The sequence below is a fragment of the Haematobia irritans genome, chromosome 5, assembly GCF_050003625.1.
Source record: "Haematobia irritans isolate KBUSLIRL chromosome 5, ASM5000362v1, whole genome shotgun sequence".
Taxonomy (NCBI): domain Eukaryota; kingdom Metazoa; phylum Arthropoda; class Insecta; order Diptera; family Muscidae; genus Haematobia; species Haematobia irritans.
Genome location: NC_134401.1, coordinates 89,733,940 through 89,752,690, shown reverse-complemented (window position 1 = coordinate 89,752,690; position 18,751 = coordinate 89,733,940). Strand labels below are relative to the sequence as shown.

At 33.3% G+C, this 18,751-nt stretch overlaps 1 protein-coding gene across 2 annotated transcripts in view; it reads left to right on the top strand.

The window, feature by feature from the left end:
- The window catches only part of wun (wunen), a 251,138-nt gene that overhangs the window by 107,053 nt on the left and 125,334 nt on the right, over nt 1-18,751 (top strand). For both annotated transcript variants that reach the window (XM_075310420.1, XM_075310421.1), the window contains exon 2: nt 3,338-4,545. In XM_075310420.1, the coding sequence (XP_075166535.1) occupies nt 4,056-4,545 (490 nt within the window). In that variant the 5' untranslated portion in view covers nt 3,338-4,055. The remainder of the gene's footprint in view (nt 1-3,337; nt 4,546-18,751) is intronic.

Below are 18,751 nucleotides of genomic sequence, written 5' to 3'. Positions count from 1 at the left end.
CCGATACAAACCATTTTCGGTAGACCTATTTTTAGATCTGATATAACTCTATATTTCCAATTACAAGAAACCCGGAGAGACTCAAAAAAAAGTGAAGCCTTTATTTCACTAAATCCAAATTTACTTTATTTTAGTTCATACGTACGTTAGTTAAATAAACTAAAAGTTGGGACAATTTTATACACAAATGAGGCATAAAGATTTAATAGCTTGGCTGATAAGTCCTCGGTCTAACAAAGAAAAACACATTTTTTTTGTCAAAATTAGTTTTTATTATTCAACATAGTTCCCTAGCGATACAACGATTATAACGACCTTCCAATTTTTTGATACCATTTTGGTAGTACTCTTTCGGTTTTGCCTCAAAATAGGCGTCAGTTTCGGCGATCATCTCTTCATTGCAGCCAAATTTTTTCCCTGCGAGCATTCTTTTGAGGTCTGCGAACAAGAAAAAGTCGCTGGGGCCAGATCTGCAGAATACGGTAGGTGGGGAAGCAATTCGAAGCCCAATTCATGAATTTTTTCCATCGTTCTCAATGACTTGTGGTACGGTGCGTTGTCTTGGTGGAACAACACTTTTTTCTTCTTCATATGGGGCCGTTTTGCCGCGATTTCGACCTTCAAACGCTCCAATAACGTCATATAATAGTTACTGTTGATGATTTTTCCCTTCTCAAGATAATCGATAAAAATTATTCCATGCGCATCCCAAAAAACAGAGGCCATTACTTTGCCAGCGGACTTTTGAGTCTCCACGCTGCGGAGACCACCGGTCGATGTCCACTTAGCCGACTGTCGATTGGACTCAGGAGTGTAGGTGCAAACACCGCTCAGAATCATCAACACGTTGTTGTTTTTGGTCAAATGTGAGCTCGCGCGGCACCCATTTTGCACAGAGCTTCCGCATATCCAAATATTGATGAATGATATGACCAACACGTTCCTTTGATATCTTTAAGGCCTCTGCTATGTCGATCAACTTCATTTTACGGTCATTCAAAATCATTTGTGTGGATTTTTTTGATGTTTTCGTCGGTAACCACCTCTTTCGGGCGTCCACTGCGTTCACCGTCCTCCGTGCTCATTTCACCTCGCTTGAATTTTGCATATCAACCAATTATTATTGATTTTCCTGGGGCAGAGTCCGGAAACTCATTATCAAGCCAAGTTTTTGCTTCCACCGTATTTTTCCCTTCAGAAAACAGTATTTTATTAAAACACGAAATTCCTTTTTTTCCATTTTTTTCACAATAACAAAAGTTGCTTCACAAAAGACGCTCTATCTCACAAATTAATTGACTTACAGACGTCAAATTTTGACACGAATCATTTGAAGGCTGGTAGTATAAAAAATAATGTGCATTTAATACTAGCGACGCCATCTATGTGTCAGACCGGGGACTTATCAGCCAACCTGTTATATGGTATCTAACAGCCATACCAGAATTGGTCCATATCGGCCAATAATTACATATAGCCCTTATATAAACCTATCCCCAGATTTGACCTCCAAATCAAAATTTTATTGCCTTAGAAATTTTTGTGAAAATTTTGTACACAGAAAATTATATCCATAGTTAAACTAACAACAAATTGAACTTATTTTTATTGCAAAAAATTATTTTTTTGTAGTTAAATTTTATTATTTTTTTGCGAAATTTTCCACAGCCCAATGAAAATTTCGTTTTTTTAAGTATGTCTCAAACATTTTAAGAACTAAAGGTGAGTATAAAGTTCAATGACCGTACACATAAGTTCAATATGAACTAAAGCAAATAAAAATTTTCGTACTATTCTCAAAAATAGTAAGAATGAACTACTGTATGGTTAAAATGGTCATGATGTGTCGCCAATGATTTTCTTCTTTAATTTTAGTTAATTTCTTCTTCTATGAGAGCGTGTAATTTCGAGAACTGCAGTTAAAAAGTGCAAGGGGCATTCCTGGTTTTAACAACGCTTTGTGGAAATCTCAAAATGTGGAGTAAAATTTAGTTCAATTTTCTTGCGTGGTCGTTCATTCTTCCTATAAAACAGTTTACTTTGTATTTCTATAGAAAATGTTGTCAATATTTTATTTCAATAAAACATTTTGTCAAAATTTTATTTCTGTCTTTATGTCTTTAGGAAATTTTGCCAAAATATTATTTCTATACAAAATTTTGTTTAAAATGTATTTCTATTGAAAATTTTGTCAAAATTTTATTTCTATAGAAAATTTTGTCAAAATTTTATTTCTGTAGAAAATTTTGTCAAAATGTTATTTCTATAGAAAATTTATGAAGCATTTAATAGTTGGAGAGGATTATATTGCAAAAATCTTCCAAAACATCAAGAATTCTACCAATCTACCAATTAGTAAAAAATCTGCAATTTTTGGTAGATTCGTGTTCATAATTGTATATAGCCCCCATATTTCAATTCTGGCTCTATAATTACAGCACAAAAGTTAATATCGGTTCGTAATTATTTCTTCCCTATATATACCGGTCAAGAACTGAATATATACGTTTTTAATCGACCTTTCTTTTGTCTACTATATATCCCGCATGGACTAGGTTAGGTTAGGTGGCAGCCCGATGTAGCAGGCTCACCTAGACTATTCAGTCCATTGTGATACCACATTGGTGAACTTCTCTCTTATCACTGAGTGCTGCCCGATTCCATGTTAAGCCCAATGACAAGGGACCTCCTTTTTATAGCCGAGTCCGAACGGCGTTCAACATTGCAGTGAAACCACTTAGAGAAGCTTTGAATCCCTCAGAAATGTCACCGGCATTACTGAGGTGGGATAATCCACCGCTGAAAAACTTTTTGGTGTTCGGTCGAAGCAGGAATCGAACCCACGTCCTTGTGTATGCGGGCATGCTAACCATTGCACTACCGTGGCTCCTCCGCATGGACTAACTTACAATTTAGAAGATGATGTTCAGAAGTTTTAAGATGTCTTGCCATCAGCCGCAACCCAAATAATTTAATTGTGGATGACCGTCTTTAGTAGAAGTTTCTACGCAATCCATGGTGGAGGGTACATAAGATTCGGCCTGGCCGAACTTACGGCCGTATATACTTGTTTTATTGTGTCACATTTGCAAATATGTTTATACCTAGTTAGTTTCAAAAATATACCTAAATTTTCTTTCATAATGGGTTTAAACTTTTACTGGTTTAAGAAGAACTTTTATCAACCTATTTCTAAACTGCCCTCGTACATACAAAATACGAATACGCTATTGTTCTCTCTTTATTTATCTCCCACATTCAAATCTTTTGACATATACACACAATTCCTCATTGCTAACAATGCACTAATCCCGGCTTTTGTTAATATTTTTTGCAGGATTTTCTAGAAACTATACCAACATGAGCTAATCATTAATGATTCATGGCGAACATTGAGTAAAGCCATTATTCTTCTACACCTCGATGTAAATTACAAATGCCAACTTATGTGTCTGTTGATTGTTTTGAAGACAAATAAAAGAGGAACTGTCACTAAGCCGCCTTTAACTGTCAAAGTGAACAAACGTAACGCACACTTCTGATGAGAAGAATAAACCTGCGATAGGTAAACAGTACAAATAAATGATTGAGCAGACTATAAGACCTCCAACAAATTGTATAACAACACCAACAACAAGAATAACAACAACTACTTTTAATCTGACAACAACAAATGAATGAAAATAAAGAAAGACAAAAAAGGCATCAACGAGCTAACGTATGAAGTGAGCAAAACAAAAACCTCGAAAAACATTTACACACATAAACAAAAATTCGCGCCAATAATTTTCATTACTAAAGCGTCCCCCATCAACAGAAAGCTCTCGCTCCACCCAATTCAAAGTGTGTGAAGCGCTATAGTGTTACTCGCATTGCTCAACATACTCTCGCCAAGTTCAAAGTCAAAACAAATAAACGTGAAAAACAAAAGCATAATCACACCAACCACCTAAATGTAAGCTTTCTTTGTGCTCATCTCATTATCTGCCAGCCTCTCTCATTCACCTAAAGTTTCTTTCGTATTCTCTATATCCTCTCCCACGAGAGTATTTTGCATGCAAACGTGTTGTCTATTGAACAGCTTACAAATGAGTAACGATTCGTCTGCGAGTGAAACAACACCGCTTCGTCGGCCGGAGGAAAGCTATCATCGCCGTCATCGTGACTACCAATTGCCAGAAGACTCTTTGTCGGCATCGACTACAACCGATTTATTAAAGTCGTCATCGTTATTGCCATCGCGTAACGGGTTATCGGTTTCATCTCCCACAAATAGAGCTAGCACTCAGCTCCCCGTGAACCATTTAGAAAACGGTCGGTCAAATACAGTGGCTATAGCAAATAATAACAACAATCACATTGAAGTTTGTGTTAGCCAAGAGCACCATAATACGCCACACAATAGAAGTAATCGTTCGAGTCCAATAGAAACAAACGATTCCAGTAGAGCGAATCATTCTCCTGTAGACCACCTCATCAAAATGGATACAACCAATAAACGGATTTTATGTCGAATTGGTTTAGATGTTCTGATTTTAATATGTGGTAAGTGCCTATTAACCTACTACCCCTAAATACAACAACACCAACAACGGCAACAATAGTAAGTGGACAATACATTCCGGAGAAATTGAGGAAAATTTATGTCAATTGAATGGCTCATTTGTCCCACAATAATAGTGTAAGTTGTCTGGCTGAATTCTCAACCCATCAGGCACCGTGGAAATGCAGTGCTGATTAAACAAAAAGTAACGCATGCCACTTATGACAGCACCAAGAACCACAACAATAATAGCAATGAAAACTTTTTTTTTTTGAGAAAGGCTATCACTCAATTGTGTGAAATGTAAACACAATAGCAATACTAAGAGCGTCTCCCATTGAAATTAAGCAGGGTTGCCATTGCTTTATGAAATGTAAACAAATAGCTCTCTAGTACCGGCCTTCAGACGCTGAGGTAAAAAAATAAAACCTCAAAAGTAGAATAAAATTAAAACGTTTTTATTTTATTTTACACTGGAAAAATATTATCGTAAGCACACTTTCTTTATAACATGCACCGAAAACTTCCGTATTTAAACTAACGCTTAATTTAACTTATTTTTATTGCACAAAAAAAAAAATAATTTTAGTTAAATTTTATTATTTTCTTTTTCGAAATTTTCCACAGCCCCATGAAATTTTCCTTTTAAATCATGTATCAAACATTTTATGAACTAAACCTGGGTATAAAGTTCAATGCCCGTACACATAAGTTCAATATGAACTAAAGCAAAAGAAAATAGTAAGAATGAACTATAGTATAGTTAAAATGATCATAATTTGGTGCCAACACAGAAAAAAATATCACCAAAATATTCCCAATTAAAACGTTGATTGAAGTTGAAAACTCTTTCAATTAAAAAATTAATTGATAATATTAATTTTTTAATCAAACTAGAAACATTAAGTCAATTAAGTCAATTATTGAAATTTTTAAATTTTCAATTAAAAAATTAATTGATACAATTAACTTTTTAATCAAACTTGGAAGACTAACGGCCATATTCATTTAGCTCCGTTAGGCTTTAACTGCCAGTTAAAAGAAAGTAATTTGTAAATATATCCTCTTCCGTTAACTTTAACTGAATTATTTTTAGCAGTTAAGTTCTAACTGGTATATGGAATACATAGGTCAGATGACAGATATGTCCATAGTACGGTTTAAAAGTTCGTTAGCTAACGAAGCACTAACAGAGCTTCATGAAAATGGTGGTAAGACAGTTAAAAAAATTATGGGTATTTTTTTTTTAATTCTTAAAAAAATTTTTTTTGAAACTATAAATTTTTGAATCAAACTAAAAGGGATTAAAAATAGTTATAAAAAGTGATTGAAATATAGTATAGCGATTAAAAATAGTTTGGTTTTTAATTAAAAAATTAATTAAATTTTGCAATCGACATCAATTAAAAATTTAATTGAATCAATTAAAAAATTTATTGAAATTTGCTAATGAAATCAATTAATTTTTTAATCAAGTATTTTTTGATTCTCAATTAAAACTGTGATTGATACTATCATTTTCGTGATTGAAGACATTTCAATTAAAAAATTAATTGGATCAATTAATTTTGCGATAGAATCTGAAAAAACATTTTTTTTGTGAATGATTTTCTACTTTACGTTTAGTTAATTTTTCCTTGTATGAGAGAATGTAATTTCGTGAGTTGTCGTTAAAAAGTACACCAAGGCACTAAATTTTCCTGATTTTAACAACGCTTTGTGGAAATCTCAAAATGTGGAGTATAACGTAGTTCAATTTTCGCACGACGTAGTCCATTCTTTCTATAAAACAGTTTAGTTTTTTTCTGTGCGAAACGTAACAATGGTCTTATTATACCGCAAGATATGACTCACCGGGATAATTTACTTGAATCTATTTATTTATGGATTACTATTATTTAGGGTGCCATATAATAATGCAATTTTATCAAAATTATGTCTACAAATTCGTCAACCTAAACCCATAAAAACGACATCATGAATTCCCATTGTAAAGCCTTGCGAAATCTAATCATGGGAATTTGTGCTATTTACACTTTTATAAATTTAATTTTATCTTTATGTGGCCTTACCACAACAATGTCTTATCGTTCTATCTAAATTGTAAAGGGTGATTCTTTTGAGGTTAGGATTTTCATGCATTAGTATTTGACAGATCACGTGGGATTTCAGACATGGTGTCAAAGAGAAAGATGCTCAGTATGCTTTGACATTTCATCATGAATAGACTTACGATCTGCCACAACGTCGAATTTTCAGTGAATGGGCCCTAGAAAAGTTGGCAGAAAATCCGCTTTTTTATCGACAAATTTTGTTCAGCGATGAGGCTCATTTCTGGTTGAATGGCTACGTAAATAAGCAAAATTGCCGCATTTGGAGTGAAGAGCAACCAGAAGCCGTTCAAGAACTGCCCATGCATCCCGAAAAATGCACTGTTTGGTGTGGTTTGTACGCTGGTGGAATCATTGGACCGTATTTTTTCAAAGATGCTGTTGGACGCAACGTTACGGTGAATGGCGATCGCTATCGTTCGATGCTAACAAACTTTTTGTTGCCAAAAATGGAAGAACTGAACTTGGTTGACATGTGGTTTCAACAAGATGGCGCTACATGCCACACAGCTCGCGATTCTATGGCCATTTTGAGGGAAAACTTCGGAGAACAATTCATCTCAAGAAATGGACCGGTAAGTTGGCCACCAAGATCATGCGATTTGACGCCTTTAGACTATTTTTTGTGGGGCTACGTCAAGTCTAAAGTCTACAGAAATAAGCCAGCAACTATTCCAGCTTTGGAAGACAACATTTCCGAAGAAATTCGGGCTATTCCGGCCGAAATGCTCGAAAAAGTTGCCCAAAATTGGACTTTCCGAATGGACCACCTAAGACGCAGCCGCGGTCAACATTTAAATGAAATTATCTTCAAAAAGTAAATGTCATGGACCAATCTAACGTTTCAAATAAAGAACCGATGAGATTTTGCAAATTTTATGCGTTTTTTTTTTAAAAAAAGTTATCAAGCTCTTAACAAATCACCCTTTAGAATAAGCAGCTGAAAGTGAATCCCCCAAATAATATTAACAAAATGTCGAAACCGGTTTTCGAATGTCTGAATTTGTTTATTCATCTACCAAATACCACAAGTTTTTTATTTTGTTTGCACGCAAAAGTGAGCAATATTGTACTTGAGATTACGTTTCTCTGAAAACTGGTTGTTCAATAGAACAACAAGTAAACATGGCCAGAACGAATCTTATGTTCCCTCCACCATCGATTGCACCATCACGGATGAAAAAAAAACTCTTTTTCATATGTTTGGGTGTAAACAATATAGGTTTGGAACCCAATTTTTCAGCACATTATTTTTATTATAAAATGTTTATAAACTAGCATAATAACAGGTTGGCTGATAAGTCCCCGGTCTAACAATAGAAAAACACATTTTTTGTCAAAATTCGCTTTTATTATTCAACATAGTTTCCTTCAAGAGCGATACAACGATTATAACTACCTTCCAATGTTTTGATACCATTTTGGTAGTACTCCTTCGGTTTTGCCTTAAAATATGCCTCAGTTTCGGCGATCACCTCTTCATTGCAGCCAATTTTTTTCCCTGCGAGCATCCTTTTAAGGTCTGAGAACAAGAAAAATTCGCTGGGGGCCAGATCTGGAGAATACGGTGTGTGGAGAAGCAATTCGGAGCCCTTTTCATGAATTTTTGCCATCGTTCTCAATGACTTGTGGCACGGTGCGTTGTCTTGGTAGAACAACACTTTTTTCTTCTTCATATGGGGCCGTTTTGCCGCGATTTCGACCTTCAAACGCTCCAATAACGCCATATAATAGTCACTGTTGATGGTTTTTCTCTTCTCAAGATAATCGATAAAAATTATTCCATGCGCATCCCAAAAAACAGAGTCCATTACTTTGCCAGCGGACTTTTGAGTCTTCCACGCTACGGAGACGGTTCACTGGTCGCTGTCCACTAAGCCGACTGTCGATTGGACTCAGGAGTGTAGTGATGGAGCTATGTTTCATTCATTGTCACATATCGACGGAAAAACTCGGGTGTATTACGAGTTAACAGCTGCAAACAGAATCATCAACACGTTGCTTTGATCAAATGTGAGCTCGCGCGATACCCATTTTGCACAGACCTTCCGCATATCCAAATATTGATGAATGACATGACCAACACGTTCCTTTGATATCTTTAAGGCCGCTGCTATCTCCATCAACTTTATTTTACGGTCATTCAAAATCATTTTGTGGATTTTTTGATGTTTTCGTCGGTAACCATCTATTTCGGACGTCCACTGCGTTCACCGTCCTTCGTGCTCATTTCACCACGCTTGAATTTTGCATACCAATCAATTATTGTTGATTTCCCTGGGGCAGAGTCCGGAAACTCATTATCAAGCCAAGTTTTTGCTTCCACCGTATTTTTGCCCTTCAGAAAACAGTATTTTATCAAAACACGAAATTCCTTTTTTTCCTTTTTTCACAATAACAAAAGTTGCTTCACAAAAGACGCTCTATCTCACAAACTAATTGACTTACAGACGTCAAATTATGACACGAATCATTTGAAGGTTGGTACTAAAGGGTGATTTGTTAAGAGCTTGATAACTTTTTTAAAAAAAAAAACGCCTAAAATTTGCAAAATCTCATCGGTTCTTTATTTGAAACGTTAGATTGGTCCATGACATTTACTTTTTGAAGATAATTTCATTTAAATGTTGACCGCGGCTGCGTCTTAGGTGGTCCATTCGGAAAGTCCAATTTTGGGCAACTTTTTCGAGCATTTCGGCCGGAATAGCCCGAATTTCTTCGGAAATGTTGTCTTCCAAAGCTGGAATAGTTGCTGGCTTATTTCTGTAGACTTGACGTAGCCCCACAAAAAATAGTCTAAAGGCGTCAAATCGCATGATCTTGGTGGCCAACTTACCGGTCCATTTCTTGAGATGAATTGTTCTCCGAAGTTTTCCCTCAAAATGGCCATAGAATCGCGAGCTGTGTGGCATGTAGCGCCATCTTGTTGAAACCACATGTCAACCAAGTTCAGTTCTTCCATTTTTGGCAACAAAAAGTTTGTTAGCATCGAACGATAGCGATCGCCATTCACCGTAACGTTGCGTCCAACAGCATCTTTGAAAAAATACGGTCCAATGATTCCACCAGCGTACAAACCACACCAAACAGTGCATTTTTCGGGATGCATGGGCAGTTCTTGAACGGCTTCTGGTTGCTCTTCACTCCAAATGCGGAAATTTTGCTTATTTACGTAGCCATTCAACCAGAAATGAGCCTCATCGCTGAACAAAATTTGTCGATAAAAAAGCGGATTTTCTGCCAACTTTTCTAGGGCCCATTCACTGAAAATTCGACGTTGTGGCTCGTTAGTAAGTCTATTCATGATGAAATGTCAAAGCATACTGAGCATCTTTCTCTTTGACACCATGTCTGAAATCCCACGTGATCTGTCAAATACTAATGCATGAAAATCCTAACCTCAAAAGAATCACCCTTTATATAAAAATAATATGCATTTAATACTAGCGACGCCATCTATGTGTCAGACCGGGGCTTATCAGCCAACCTGTTATGTTAAAACATATTATGTTTGGGACATAACATTTTTTTAAATATAATATGTGTGGATAGAAACAAATTACGAAATTACACCCTCTCATAGAAGAAATAATGAATTAAAAGTAAAAAAAAAAAACATTGGCGCCAAATCATGACCATTTTAACCATACAGTAGTTCATTCTTACTATTTTTGGGTATCGTACGAAAATTTTCTTCTGCATTAGTTCGTATTGAACTTATGTGTACGGTCATTGAACTTTATACCCAAGTTTAGTTCATAAAAGGTTGGAGACATATGTACTTAAAACAAGGACAATTTCATTGGGCTGTGGAAAATTTCGCAAAAAATAATAAAATTTAACTACAAACAAAAAATTTTAATTTAGCGTTAGTTTAACTACGTAATTTTTTTGTGTACCCGTTCCTTCCCAACGTTGACACAATATAATTTTCTATCTCATTTGAACCGATATGCCTGATATTTTTCAAATCCAAATCGATTCAAATTTAGGTGCAGCTCCCATAAATATTTACGGCTTAGTTTTCTTAAATACATACATAGAATAGAATTACAAAGCATCAGCCACATCGTATGTGATTAAAAATTATATTCCAAACTTATTTTGAACCCCCTTATCACTTAGATTTACTAATGCGATGCGATGTGATATAGTTGGCCCTTCCCGACTTTCTACTTTACTCACTTGTATGGGAATAGCTTTGTTAATACATATAACGTAAAAAGAAAATGATAATTCGATAAATATTCTAATTTTATAGTCTAGATTTAAATCCCAGAAAATGTCCTTATTTTATAGAAACATTATTGTTGACTTAGAATGAATACCAAAATCATTAAAGGAAAGTTAAAATCTTTGGATGCAACCAGAGAAGGATATAATCATCTCCAAACATGTTTTAAGAGCAAAAAATATAATTTTTGAAAGATGAGCAATGAAACATGTTTGTCAAAACCATGTTATTATCTCGAAAATTGTGTGTCTGATGTAGGCAACCATGTATATGTTTACCGAAAAAAAAAACAATTTTGTTACAAAAATGTGCCATGTTCACCGTTCAAAAATAACATTTTGCTCTGGAAACATGTTTGGGGTGGTCATATTCCTTCTCTGCGTGTGCAATAACCTTTTTTGGTTTGAGTGTACGTTACTTCAAATTAGAGGTGTGCATGTGACACGAAATTGTCGTGTCTCACGAAAATAATATCGTCTTGAGTGTGCGTGAGTAACGAATTTCGGAAAAACACGCTTACGAAAATAAAATGCTTACGAGTTGAATTCATTTATAATTTTAGTGACATCCTAGGTTTTAAGAGTTTTATAACGCTCTCGATTTTAATCATACTCATGTTTTTAGTCAGGTTCTATAGGTAAATTACTCATAAAATTTTTCGTGAGTCACTAGGTTTTTCGTGAGTCACGACATTTAAAAGACTTTCGTGCGTGAGTACAAATTTACTTTTCGTGAACGTGCGTGAGAGTGAGTCCTACCAAAAAATATCGTGCTTGAGTGTGCGTGAATAAGATTTCTCCGTCGTGAGTGTGCGTGAGCAAAATATTACTTAGTTACATGCACACCTCTACTTCAAATTGTTAAGTAATTTGGTTCAACCGCCTTGAAGCTCTACTATCATTTTTATATTCATTATTGCAATAGTGTGCAATAAACAGAATAACCATGTTTATATGCACCCATTCTATAGTGAAGGGTATCAAAACGTAAAAAAACATTCGTTTGGTAAAGTTTTTTCTCTGTTCTCTGACAATAACACTCTTCACCCCATAAATGACGACATGGCGCATTGTAAATGGCCTGGCAGTTATGTTAGGAATTCAGATAAATAATGAGAAATTGTTGCAAAACAATAATAGAATACAAAAATAGCCTCTTTTTCCCTATTTTAATAGATAGATAAAATATTATCATTACACAGAAACAGAATCTTCGTGCTAATTAATGTCTTAGCTATTCGATACTCATTAATTGCCTTGTTCTATTCCTATCAGTATTGTGGAGCATTCTCTGTTTACTTTAATACTTCACCTGTTGCGTTAGTTTGAGAGTATTCGTGCTTTTGACATCAATTGTCATTACTCTCGATTATTGTTGTGTGAGTCATTTATCGATAACTTTAGCTAAACTATTGTTGTGGTCGAATGCAAGCTCTTTTAACAGAATGGGTTATAGTACTTCTAATTTAATTGGCCTTATGCGAGACATAAAGGTAAAATAAGTTACAAGAATTCTTGGAAATTATTCAATAAAGGGTGATTCCATAAGAGAATACGGTATTTATGTGGGAGCAACTGCAGTTTATGGGCCCCTCACCGAATTACTTAAAATTAATATATGTTGTGTCATTCGGTGAGCTGATTCTAACATAGTGACCCATACCCGGGGGAAGTACCCGGGTCTTGAGATATAGCCCTCCAAAGGGTCAATAAAAACTTGATATATCTCTTTTGTTTTTTGCCCAATCTTGACAAATTTGGTATCATATGAAAGCTTATTCAATGCACTTGTATACTATATATATTCTTTTTATATTTAATTTATTTTGGGAGATATAAATAAAAAAAGAAAATGTTTACCCAAATTTTTTGTTATTTTCGTTATATATCAAAAAGTCTTCGATTATACCCTAACATTTTTTATATATAGATAGAAGCCTACACTCAAAAAAAAGTGAACTCTCTATTTCACTAAAGCCAATTTAACTTTATTTTAGTTCATAGAATTATTATGTTTGGAGAAAGTTTTCTTTACTCTAATAATTTTTTGTGTACGTTAGTTAAATTAACTAAACCCAAGGAAAAAAATATACTCAAATGAAGCATAAAGATTAACTAAATTCGTATCTTCCACAAAATAGTTCAGAATTTCTTTAAATTTGTAAATTTTACCAAAAATGCGTCCATCATGAACTTCGTATGTCACTAAAGACATTCTTGCAATTTTGAACTCCACGTTTTTCCTTCAAATTACAAAATTTTCTTTAACTATTGAAAAAACTTAGTTATGTCTAATAAATTTTCTTGAATTTGTCGAAAAATATTTACTTATTTTTATGACATCGGCGTGATGCCAACGTTTGTAATACCCTTTAGTTAAAATTTTCTACAAATATTCAAAATTTTCTAAAATTAACCGAAAGTTTTCTTCCTGGTGGGTTCACTGTTTTTTCAGTGTATATTCTGGCCTTTTGATTGATGTACAACATGTCTTTATAGGTCCACTTTTAGCAAAGTTATGGAGTTTTTATTCTGACTAGAAGAAGTTTTATTACTGAAATAATTTTTGTATGTTATAAGTATTAACCCAAGGGGGGAGAGTAGCCGGCCTTCGGCTGAGGTTTAAGACTGTCTCCTGTGGACAGAGTCCAAAGTGGGCTAACGCAGACCCAAGGGGGAAAAGTAGCCGGTCTTTGGCCGGGGTTTAAGACTTTCTCCTATGGACGGAGTCCAAAGTGAGCTAACGCAGACACACGGGTGGGGGAAATGTTTCAGTAATAATCAATATTTTTTGTTCCTACTCAGAACAAAAGCTCAATAACTTTGCGAAAAGTGTACCTATAAAGACATGTTATACATCAATCGAAAGGCCAGAAAATATGTGCAAGAAACCATAGGTTATAATCGAAGACTTATTGAGATATAACGAAAATAACAAATAGTTAGGGTAAAAATTTTCTATTTTTATTTATATCTCCCAAACTATATTTCATATTTAATTTAATTTATAAAATTTATTGCGTATAAAAGTGCATTAAATAAGCTTTCATATGATACCAAGTTTGTTTAGATTGGACAACAAACAAAGGAGATATATTTTTATTGGCCCTTTGGAGGGCTATATCTCAAGACCCGGGCATTTCCGGGACAAAAATTTTACCTTGTTAGAATCAGTACATCAAACTACATAACATATATTAATTTCAAGCAATTTGGTGAGGGGCCCATAAACTGCAGTTTAGCCTTACTTTTGCACATCGTATATAACATACATAGATATGTCGACGACACGGTTCTCACTCATTGCTTTTCCACAGTACCATTAACAACATAATTGCAAATTGGAATGTAATTTTATAGAGTTGCCGTAGTGTTTGAAAATGTTTGCGATGGAAATCTCTGAAACAGCATCTCTGAAACAGCAAACTTATCCAAATGTCATTAGAAATTTTTAATATTTTAAAATTACGGTAAAATAAGGCCTGTTTGAGAGGCTTTATATGAACAAAAAGGCCTTATATGAACTATCCAGAACATCTTGCACTGTTGTACTAACCACAACATCTTATCAGTGCAGATGAATGTTGATAAAGTTACTTTTTATTTCGATTCACATTAGAAATTTACTGTGATAAGGTATCATAAATAATTGCACTAGCTACACCCAGAGAAGGAATATGATCACAATTTGCTCAACATGTTTTAAGAGCAAAATGTTATTTTGGGGTGGTGACCATGTAACATGGTTTTCGCAACCATGTTATTTTCTCGGAAATCATGTATTTGAATTCGGCAAGCAGGTTATATTTAACGAGAAAATAACATTTTAGTGAAAAACATGTTACATGGTCACCATACAAAAATAACATTTTGCTCTTGAAACATGTTTGAGGTGATCATATTCCTTCTCTGCGTGTAATATTTGTTATTGTTTGAAATTGTTTATTCACAAAAAATGGAAAAAATTCTCTTATTTTTTCAATTGTGTTTAAACGGCTGATACCAATGTTGAGAAAATTTGTACATATTAGGGTTAGACGAGTACTCCGTTTTATTTAATCTCTCATGGCTTGGGTTCCCAGCAAAAATGAAAGCCAATCAAGCATTAAAAATTTTCTTTTTGGATCCGAAAATGATGCGAAATTCCCTGAAAAATAATTAATTTTATAAGGAGAAAGCATTGATATTACATTAGTTCTTTAGATGTGCTATTATTTCGGATTTCATTTAAAAAATAAGGAAAAACGTTATTTTATATCAAATTCCACGCACAAGTTGCCACAAGTAGAAGAAATTCCCTACATGTAGGCTGTTTCTCTAATATCACTAGATTACAAAATATTTTTTTTTATGAATTCGAAAATTAAATTTAAATTTTTTTATGGAACAGTTTTTCAGATATCCCGTTATTTTTAGCTTTTCTTCCTTTTTTCACTAGACAAATCGTATCTCGAGCTAGAAATGTCCGATTATATCCTTGTTAGTACTTAAATTGAGATGACGAACAAACGTGTAAAATTGGGTATGTGATAAATAAGTTAAGTGGTTCAAAATATATTGATGAATTTTACACGTTTGTATGTCATCTGAATACCTTGCATTTAAGTACCAACAAAGCCATAAGAATGTGTATAAATGGAAATCTTCATAGCTGAAGTGAAAGACGGAAAATATAAGTGTAAATGTATTGATTCTGGCAAAAAGATGAGCTGTGGTAAATCAAAACTTGAGACACATGGTAGATCGGAGCCTCACATTAAAAATATTTCGGCAGCGAAACATCAAAATCGCAACAACAAACCACCAAAAGAGACCTTGTGACTTCTCTGTGTCAAACGCGAGTCACTGTATCAAAAATCCTAAATTCCTCTTTAAGATTCGTGAATTTTTAAATGAGTGAATTCAAAAAACAAATTTAATTTTGCGTAATATAAGATGCATTTTCATATTTTTATGATGATAAAGGTATCTCTTTATATAATTTAAATAATTTACGGGGTAGGGAAGAGTAGGGTCTTTTTTTAAGATTTCTAGCGTAAACCGAAAAACTTCCTTGGCAACACTGATTCCATGTTTGCTGAGAAATGGTTCCTTACACTTTTTAAATATATTTTTTTTTTTTTGTAAAAATTCCATTATTTTATTAACGATTTTTACATCTCACCTTAAAAGAACTTGTTGTGAAGTTAAAATTAAGCACATTAAAAGTAATGACTTAGGAAGAACTTCTAATTATCTAATATTGTTTTAGCATTCATAATGGTTAACAATATACTGCAAACTTTACATATATTTCAACTTGTACTCAAAAAAGCGAACACGGAAGGAGAATGTAGGTTGTTTCGACCAAAGACAATAAACTTTAGGAAGATAGAAAATTGGCTACTGAGCAGATCAAACCATTTACCGTGTTAGTTTCATACTCGAACCAAACGCGTAAATATACGACAAGTATTGACATAGCATTAAAATGCAAATAAAAAATTAAGTGCACGAAATAAATTTCCATAAATTACAAACATGTATGGAACTAACATGGTAAATGCAGGGCTGTGGAGTCGAGCCAATTTTGCTCGACTCCGACTCCAGCATTTTTCGTCAGCTCGACTCCGACTCCGACTCCGGAGTCGACTCCGGGTAATATAACTAAATCTCATTTTAATACCACTAATTTGTAGTTCTATTGTGGGGGTACCGTAAGTGGATCGATATAAAGTATCGTATATATTTATGTGTGCAAAAAATGTGTTAATTTCACATTAGATGCCAATTGAACTCTATATTTCAAATTTAGGGCAATGTTTAATAAATAAAATAATGATATAAATACCCATCATAATATGAGAAGATACCAACAGTATATGTATTTGTGGACCAAAATTATTGATACTATCTCAAATCCTTTAAATTTGTTGCGAGCTATATAAAGGTTTATATTCCCATTTGCATGAATTTGAATCTGAATCGATTTAGACAAAATTGTATATACTTCTACAAAATCTATGTACTTAAAATTTAAATCTAACGTTATGGGACGTAACACAATTTTAACAAAAAATAAAAATGCAAGGAAAGTCTAAAGTCGGGTGGGCCGATTATAATATACTCTGCACAACTTTGTATTTAGATGTACACTTTGATAAAATCTCAAATCAGACTTCTACAAAATCTCGGGCAATTTTGGGAAATATGTATAATTGTTTAGACAATTTCGCAAAATTGCATTTATGATTCATTCATTGAAAAGTTTTAAAATTTGAGTAATTTCTACAAGTTTTCGACTTAGCAGTGAGTATCAGTGAGCAAACAATTTTGGAAAAATTTTTGTGTAGTACATAACATTTTGCAAAATTTTTTATAGAAATAAAAGTTTGAAAAAATTATCAATAGAAATACAATTAAAAAAAATTGTGTAGCAAACAAAATTTTGCAAAATTTTCTATAGAAATAAAATTTTGCAAAATATTCTATAGAAACAAAATTTTGACTAAATTTTCTATAGAAATAACATTTTGACTAAATTTTATATAGAAAAAAATATTTCTATTGTAATAAAATTTTGAATACATTTTTTATAGCAGTGAGTATCACTGAGCATCAGTAAGAAAAAAATTGAGAAAATTTGCTATAGAAATAAAATTTTAAAATTTTTTCTTATAGAAATAAAATTTTGAAAAAAATATCAATAAAAATACAATTTCAGAAAATTTTTTGTATAGTAAATAAAATTCTGCAAAATATTCTACAGAAACAAAATGTTGACTAAATTTTCTACAGAAATAAAATTTTGACCAAATTTTCTAATAAAAAAATCTATTACTATAAAATTTTGGCAAAATTTTCTGGAGAAATAAAATTTTGACTTAAATAAAAATAAAATTATGAATAGAAATAAAATTTTGAAAAATTTTTTGTGGAACAAACAAAATATTGCAAAATTTTCTATAGAAATAAAATTTTGCAAAATATTCTATAGAAACAAAATTTTGACTCAATTTTCTATAGAAAAAAATATTTCTATAGTAAAAAAATTTTGAATAAATGTTTTATAGAAATAAAATTTTGACAAAATTTGCTATAGAAAAAAAAATACTTTCGATTGTTCGAAATATTTCATATAAATTGATATGGGCATTAAAATGGATCGATCCAGCCCATCTGCTAGTCTAACATTCTAGGAAACATAAAAAGATAGCCGTAATTGGAAGTTGATTTTGTTTTACAATCATGCTGTACATGCGTAAAAACTTGCTTAGTTACAAAAATGTGAAGTGTTTTAAAAAATTAGGTTTAGCCGGAGTCGGAGTCGAGCAAAATTTTTACGACTCCGACTCCGGCTCCAGCAAAATCTTCAGACTCCGACTCCAAGACTCCGACTCCGGCTCCACAGCCCTGGGTAAATGCAACATTTGGTATGGCGCAAGCCAATTTCCTATCTTCCTAAAATTTATTGTCTTTGGTTTCGACAAACAAACGTTTATTTAGTTTTCTTGATTTCACTTGCTAAAGAAATTTTCGTAATTTGAAGGAAACAATTGGAGTTCAATTCAAGATGACGGCATTTGTTGTAAAATTTACATATTTTAAGAAATTCTGAACTATTTTATGACATAAACGAATTTAGAAAATCTTTATACTTCACTTGTGTATAATTCTTTCCCGTTTTTAGGTCATTTAACTAACGCACACAAAAAATGTTAAAGTCAAGGAAACTGTCTCATATTGGAGAAGTTTTAATCGAAATGTTATAATTTCCATGAAATAAAATAGAGTTAAATTGAATTTAATTGGCTTTGAAGAATCCAAAAATGTTCTCCCAAAGATGTTCTTTATTTTAGCTACTCTTTTAATTCAATTTTTTGTG